Genomic DNA, 8,212 nt, shown 5'->3' with positions numbered 1-8,212 from the left:
AGTTTTAGGATATGGCTAAATTTATATCCACTAGGATTTACAAGCATAAAATAGGGATTGAAACTTAAGTAATTGGGTTTGGTGTGTATTTGCATTAGTGTGATATAAATAGTCACATAAATGCCTTTCTTACCAACTCAGCATTCTTCTTAGTGGCACAGAAGAGGGAACAAGGAGACATAAGAACAGAAGGCAGTACAACATTCAGCTTTTCTCCCATGAAAGAAAATGAGTGTTCAAAGTTGGCCAGAGACATAGCAATGAAATACTTTTATTTGGAATTTGTCAGGTCACTGAAAGGAAGGAAAAAAATAAAAAAATCACCAAGTCAAATTTGTTTTGTTTCACTAGAAACTAACTTTCCTCCAGAGCAACCTAGGCTCCAGATTTCTGGCATCTGGCAGCAGGCAGCCAACCTGGAGGCCCCAGGGCTGAAACTCCCACACTAGGACTTCTCAGAAGCTCATATTTTCCCAGAGATCTGTTTCTCAGATAATGTACAAAGTTTGAGGTCTTCTTCCAAATAATGGTCAGACAAAATTTTGTGATTTTCTGCAAGACAGAGATAATATCCTCCCTTTCCCACCCTACCTTACCCTAGTCCCTTCTCAGGTTTTCAAATGAACAAAGAATAAACGTGGGAGAAGCAATATAGGGATAGTCTTCACTATTTAGGATCCTAATTTTTCATATCAAAATGAGTACATTCATCCTAAAACCAGGCATGCATTTTGCTGCCAAAGGTACCATCACTAATAATAAGTATTCTGTAGATAAAAGAGAACTTAGGGCAATCCTGATCCATGATGAAGGATAGAGCCTTGGGTTTTGTCTCTTACCTAAGCAGCCCTTCCAGTACAAACAAATCTCTTTTCCAGAGTAGAGAGAAGTTCAGGTACTGTTTTATATATTAATTTTAGGAAAACTATTGCTTAAGTCTCACAGATTGTGCTTTTTTAATGTCTTAACTTCTGGACCCACATTCTAGGTACCCCTAAGTGGAAATAAGGGATTTTAGAAGTAAATTCTTCTTACTACACCACTTTTTCATGTGTATCCTCAGAAAGGCAGACCATTCAGTCCAACCTATGCACCCAGAAATTAATTTCCTTGAATACGATTAAGGAGATGTAAGTAAGTGGCTGGTCTGGCAAAGAGAACTATGGAACTGCAACAGGAAAGAAACGCTTTTAGAAACTTCCCTGAGCTCTGCTAAGGTTGGAAGGGTAATAACAAAAAGAGCCTGCAGTCCATGGACTTGACACAAAAGATGCAAGACACAGCTCTTCAGCACCCTAATTATCAACCAAAGCATCATCCTTTCCCCCAAAGTCTCAGGGATGTTTGCTGTCAATCAATAATGCTAACAGATTTGGTTCCTGGCAAAGTTTATCAGTTTTTCTTATCTCTGATCTCTTTCCTCAAGCTGTTTCTTCCTTTTGCCTGTGGCTATTCTAATTGCAAATGTGAATTATTTGAAGTCCAAAGGAGGGGAGAGAAGGAGCCCTAGTTTTCATAATTCACATTTAAAACCCAGTAGCTCTTCCCCTCAGATTTTATTTCTGAAGATGCTGTGGCTATCAACCTTATTTCTTTTGCTGTTGATTTAGCATTTGAACACAGGACTGGGAAGTTGCCTAATTTCACTCCGCTTTCTGCCAAAAAATCGTGATGGACAAGCTGGTTATCCCATCATTTCCCAGGCCCTGTGACTGCAATGCATCAGAACAGTTGCTTCTCCCTTCTCTGATGACAAAGACAAAAGAAGCTGCACCACTGCATACCTTGCAGAGCCCTCTATTTCAGTGTAAACCAGCATTTAAAGTATTACATCTGAGAGCTCAAAGGAGAGGAAATCTTCAAGGAAGGTAGTTCTTGCTTTATATGCAAGACTCCTGTTGCCATCCATAAATCACTCAGGTTCCTATTATAATTCAGAACAACAAGCTGGCATTACCCCTAAACACAGAAGGTTGTGTGAAAGATAAGCAGAACAAAAACAATTAAAGGAGTCATTAAAACACCTAGAAGATAAAATGCTTGAAATTATCTCCCCAAATTTCCTTGTGGCAAGACAGTGATTGAGCCATAAATCAAAGCTATTCTTCTTTAGGGGACATTTAGGGAGAAGGCAGTAGGCTTTGTAGCTATGCTCATCTAAAGAACTGAAGATTTTACACTAATGGGGAGAAGCAGAGATAACTGATCACCACTCCCAATTATTTCAAATGCCCTCCTCTTTCCTTCCAGCAAGAAAAGAAAAGCAAGCCTTGTTTTTAACAGAATCAATAATCTATTATAAATGAATAGAATATGTTTTTAATGTTAGCTTTCATTTTATTAACTTTTTAGCTTTTCCTACATTTTATTTGCATTGTTAAAAACTAAAACAGTGAATTGTGTAGGATGGACAGATGAAATTGCTTCTTTTTCAAAAGTAACTTTGACCAGCACATCGAGAAATATTAATGTTAAAAAGGCTTTGTACAGTATCTCAGAAAACAATAGTTATTCAGAGCTAATAACTCTGGTCTGTTATGTACTACTTAGTGATGATACACACGAAACAATGACCAAGAAACTGACTGTCCACTAAGTGCTTGCTTTGAAGTCCACACAAAAAACCCATACTGTTCATTGCATTAAGAAATTTTGAAATCTACCACTTTCCACTCTATCTTTTTGTCCTGCTGCTCCATCAACTTCATCTGAATGTGCCTGTGGTCTGCAATATGCAGTGGGATGAAAAAACCTATAATAAACAACAAGAAAAATGATACCTAACACCAGACTAAGAATAGTTAAGATGCTCACAATTGTAAAATGTATTTCCATGATAATAGAAGGTTTCCAAAACATATATACAAACAAAATACCTAGTGTCACAACAGTGTGAGTAGCATAATAAATAGAAATGCAAAGTTTTGTTTTTCTCCCCTTTATGTTAAAAAAGGTAAAAATTAGAATTATTCCAACAACAGTTCTGTACAGATATTCCATCTTCTTAGATTTGCAAAATATTGTATGTTGTTTCAAAGTCCAGGTGAAGCCACAGGTCCAAAGAAATATCAGCAGCATTCCAGAACTTCTAACACTCAGTAGAGTGATCAGTGAAATACTGAATATCCAAGAAGTGATAGTAAGCAGTTTATAGAAGAGATACACTAACTTGGGAAGCACACGAAATTCCTCTTTATCAGGCAGAGATTTTCGTAGTGATATCTGATAATCAACCATTGAAATGGAGATACCACAAAAAGATATAATAATGGCAGCATCTTAAAAAAAAAAAACCACAAAGATAAACATTAAACCTAAATAAAAGATACTTATTTTACATTATAATTTCTGAATGAACTTTTGGACAAGTTCATGCTTTCTTAACACTTTTTTTATACCAATTTTATATTTCCTCTGTGCTCCAAGACAAGTAATCTTAATTTTAAGGCTCAATTTAGTTCCCTAAATCTAGGCATCTAATGCTGTTTGGGATGCCTATGTTACCCTGCCCAGGCTCTGGCCATTGAGGGTCTCACCTAAGTTGTGTGTCATATTTGCCATCTCCATGCACAGATGACTTAGAATTTCCCAAAGTTTTTCAAATAGCCTATAAAAACTTAAGTTTCAGCAACTGATATTGACTCTGGGGTGTCTATAATGTAGAAATCTATAACTAAGACTTGCCTCTTCACATATTTAAGATGAGATTCATCTCACCATTTTGTCAGAGTACCTATTGACTCTATGGACTATGAGGGAACACTAGAGGTTAGATTGGGTTAGATAAATTCCCACTCTCCATTTGGTTAGATAAATTCCAACCCTGTAACATGTGGATGATGGCAGTGACAGCTCACAGAGCTGCTCTAAATACCCTACTGATTTCAAGATGCCTAGTTAGCAGTTTTAAAAGAAGCTGTAAGCAAAAGCACACAAAAAACTGCTCTGAAAATTGTACACCAATTGTATTCAACAGCTTATTTTCAAGTGACTTATCATTATGTTTCTACTAGATATTATTACTTGTTATCAGGAAATCTTCCTTCTTATGGATTTAGCAGAGTGGACCATCTACTAGACAGAAAATTTAACTAGATGGAGAGCAATTATCCAGTGGGGTATATGTTTTCCAAGGTATGTTTAAAATGTTACCCAGTCACATGAGTTATCCTTTTAGGTAAGATACTCAACTTGCAAATTAAGGAGAAAGGCAGACTCACATTGACAGAAATTATTTTTGCCATGTTCCATGAGGATGTAAAGCTGGATAAAAAGCTGTGGTGTGGTCTCAAGAAAAGTCTTGAACACCCTGAGCATATTAATATCAGTCACTACATCAACAGCTTGTTTTTGAATGAAGTTGGGAGGGTCCGTTTCTGGTGCATCTCCACTGTTTTGTTTAAATGCAGCTTGGCAGCCGTACTTCAAAGCAAACCAATACCTATTAAAAAGGAGACTTGGTTAGACTGCATCTTTTAAAAGTGCCACTCAATAAAATTATATAGCCTAACAAGGATTTTTCCCATTTCGTTTTCCATTCATATTTTATCTTTGAATGTAATCCAGCACCTTCTACTAAGATAAAATTTAGTCCAGTACGTGTCTGGTATCAGTGATATCAGATAATAATTTATGACCAGTGATACCAATGCAATGTAAAAACTATTAGAACAGAATAAGACCTTCCTGAATAAAGATTACAAGCTTTATCTTGTTAGGTGCTTATTTCTTTACAAGTACTGCATTTCTGAAAATCTCCTTAGCGGCTCTTCTCAGTCGCTGAGATACTCATTCACTTTCTTTGTATCCTTTTAAGGGTATTAGTGAATATCCAGCTGTGACCATCCACCTCTGTTTAAGTATAATATAGATCCATAAGCCCAAAGGATAATATCTGATGAATTGCAAATATATAACAGGCTTAAAAAAAATCACTAAGGTGTTATTTTCTAAATACTCAGGAACACTTTCATTTCAAAATATTATTTTCAAGACACATAGATTCCTGGGTTGACAGATTCTATTAATAATTTGAGTGGTTTTACATGAAGTTTCATAACTCTGCAGCACCGCAATAGGCACTGTCATTGCTACTAAGGCAGCACAAGCTTTGCAAGGCCTCAGGACTAAGGCTTGTCAGGCTTGTTCTGTTTGACATTGTCTTGACTTGTCTATGACTTTGTTTTACTTGGTTTAACTTGTATTTTCTGCAGAAAAAAATGCTGATTTCCAAATGACCACATGGTTAATTTGTTTTACTTTTGTTCATTTTTGTGTGGTACAGCCATAGTTTTATATAGATAACAGTAACAAGCAAATATTCTGTACTGAATGAGATATTTATCACAGAATCACAGAATTGTAGGGGTTGGAAGGGGCCTATTTATGATGACGTAGTATAGAGAAATATAGTCCTGGTCTGACTGTAGAGGTCCTGAGATATGGAGACACGGGATTCAGTATAGAAGAGTACATGCATAGGGTGATAACGGATGCCTTGGCACTGTAGACTCCATGGTTATAGACAACTCACCAATGGTCAGTTATAGAAATGAAGACCTGGAGCTAGATGAAACTAGTTCTAGAAGTAACAAAGAGAATAAAGAAATCACATCTAACATACATAAAAGGTGCCATAGATACTAAGTTTGGATGTTAACATGAAGCTGCAGAGAAATGAAGAAAAAGCAAAGTCTAAAAGTGTGTTAGCAAACATACAAAAAAGACCCAAAGTGGATCCTAAGAGTGAAGAAGGAGAAACCATCAACATGAACATCATGTTCCTCCTAGCAAGTCTCCAGACACTGGTAACACCTCCTCATGCACCAGAATGAAACTGCTGACCTTCAGACCCAGAGGAAGGGTAAGCAAAACACAAGGAAAAGGGATAGGAACTAAGAAATATGTGTGTAACAATTTTAACAGTGTTATTATTACTGAAACTTTTTATGCATAGAAGTATTCTTTCTTTTCCTGCAATAAATAGATCTAGACTAATAATGATTATTGGAATGAACTGTTAAAACTTCCCTTACACCAACAATAAGTTATTGGTTTTACAGGTATATAAATCCTGTGTGTTTGCCCATGAACACTATTTTGAGCATAACAGCCGTCAGACATAACTTTCAAGCCTACCTTTACCTATTCAGTTCCCAGATGTCTTAAGCTTCCAATATTCTTCTCCAATGAACCCATCTTGACTATAACTGGCAGGCAAGGACAGGCAAAGCAGTCCTTTTTCATGAAAAATCACTGGTTTTCAGCCAGTTTTTCTATCATTATAAACATTGCTAAAGGTCTCAACACAAGAAGTTAGTCATCTGGATTATGAAGATGATGTCATTTATTCAGATCTATTTCTTCAATAAATCAAGCAGAACACCACAAACCATCCCTTGGTTATCTTACATAGTTGTACAAGCCTGCTAACAGGCTCAGAAAGGCAAGGTCCTATGCCTTAGCCTGCCTCCTACTTCCATCCCCTAAGGCTGCATCCGAGATGATTTCAACATTAATGCTAAAGTGCTGCAAGTTCCCGATTCTCTGATTGTCCACACAATCATAAGCACTACGGAACCCATGAAAACCATGCAGTTGCATTTCCTTCACATAGAAAACAGGGGGCAGCAGATCATTAGAGACCCAGATCTCATCCCAATAGTACCTTAGTGCACAGCCCCCTTCTGCTTACAAAGGGAGCTAGGAAGAATTCCCAGCTCCTCCAGGTGCTAAAAGTTTAACACCTTCACCACCTTTAAAGACCACATCCTTTGATCACAGGGGAGACAGTGTCAGGGGTTCTTCCATAGCTGCAAGTGAGACAGCTGAGATTTGCAAGTCCTGGGTTAAGTGCATGCTAGAGGAATCATAAGTTATTCCTTGGTGTGTTAAAGCATGTCGACCATACAGCTGAGAATTGCAACCTGGAAGCATCAGTAGTAGGTGTGGAGCAGATGTGCTACTACTGAGAAGCCTTAGGGGAAGATGCTTTGCTCTTCTCCTTGCAGAGATTCATAGACTGCAGCCCTGCCCTTCAGGCCATACATTGATTCTGTGAGCTGGCTCCAGAGGCATTATTTACTCCCAAAGGAAACTGCTTTCTACTTTTATGTTTTTGTGTATTTATCATGCTGTTCTCTGAATAATCTCTCATAAGAAAATAACTGTTTGGCAAGGCATCTATAGCTTTTTCAGTTTATAAAACAATTAGTATTGCAAAACATCTGGTTCTTGCATCCAGGATATAAACATCCGGAGAATTTGCAATGTTTTCAAGAAAAAACAATTGGGTAGACCCATCTGTTAGTTGTCCATGGACTTATTCGCCAGAGTCTGTGTTTGTCCAAACAGCAAGAAGTGGAAACCAGTTGCACAAATGTTGAGCTGCAGAGCTCACAGTTGAGAAGGTAAATGATACACAAGGCAAGAACCAGACACGTTGTAAAAGGAGTATTTCAGTTGGAGTTGGATGTACACCTGAAATAACTTGTCAGGTTTTGGAAGCATATTCCTTCTAAACTGAGCATGGTATACTAGGTTTATAGTGTTATAAGATGGCATGCTATAGTATTTTTCACTACTCACTTACTGTAGTTGACTGTGACAAATTTTTCATCTTTTAAGAGTATTCTGAGCTTATCCTCACATTCATTCCCGTTTGCCCATTTGGCATGCAGTATTTGGACATTTTAGGAAGGTCCCATAGCCAACTTTTAGGCCTAATGTTGGACAATTGCATTCACAGCCAAGGGCAAAGTTCAGTCAGGCTCAAATTTTCTCCTTTATCATGCCCACAGCTCACCTAAACACTGTGCCTGCTCTGAACTGATCATAATTTTATTCTTATAATCTATATTCCTGTAATACATCTATTGCTATAGAAGTTCTATTTTTCAATCTTCATAAACTGAAAAAAGGCTTTTTAAAAGATACTTCAAATGGAATAAAAATACAAAAATTAAAAGTATTGCATTGGTTATGTATTTTAAGTACACATACATCTTAAACTGATGATTAAATTGGTATGGGTAGTATGTCATAAACACAGACAAATACAGGGTTACCATTTACTTTTTTTCTCTCTAAACTCATTAAAGAGGATTTTTTTTAATTTTCCAAGGTATATAACCTACTTGGAAGCCAATAGAGTAAAAATCACGATTTCTTTACAACTGGAATTGTCATATGTGAACAGTAAAGAATTATCAGT

General features: G+C 37.0%; 1 protein-coding gene across 1 annotated transcript in view; it reads right to left on the bottom strand.

Moving 5' to 3' along the window:
* Positions 1-2,634: 2,634 nt before the first annotated feature.
* XKR9 (XK related 9) overlaps positions 2,635-8,212 on the bottom strand; it is a 10,049-nt gene continuing 4,471 nt past the window's right edge. Inside the window, exons 2-3 of the mRNA XM_010164540.1 lie at positions 4,221-4,441; positions 2,635-3,278 (exon numbers count right to left, since the gene is read on the bottom strand). Coding sequence (XP_010162842.1) covers positions 2,635-3,278; positions 4,221-4,441 — 865 coding nt within the window. The remainder of the gene's footprint in view (positions 3,279-4,220; positions 4,442-8,212) is intronic.

Source organism: Antrostomus carolinensis, unplaced genomic scaffold (assembly GCF_000700745.2).
Source record: "Antrostomus carolinensis isolate BGI_N321 unplaced genomic scaffold, ASM70074v2 scaffold19153, whole genome shotgun sequence".
In the NCBI taxonomy this organism is placed as follows: domain Eukaryota; kingdom Metazoa; phylum Chordata; class Aves; order Caprimulgiformes; family Caprimulgidae; genus Antrostomus; species Antrostomus carolinensis.
This window is presented reverse-complemented; position numbering and strand designations above follow the sequence as displayed.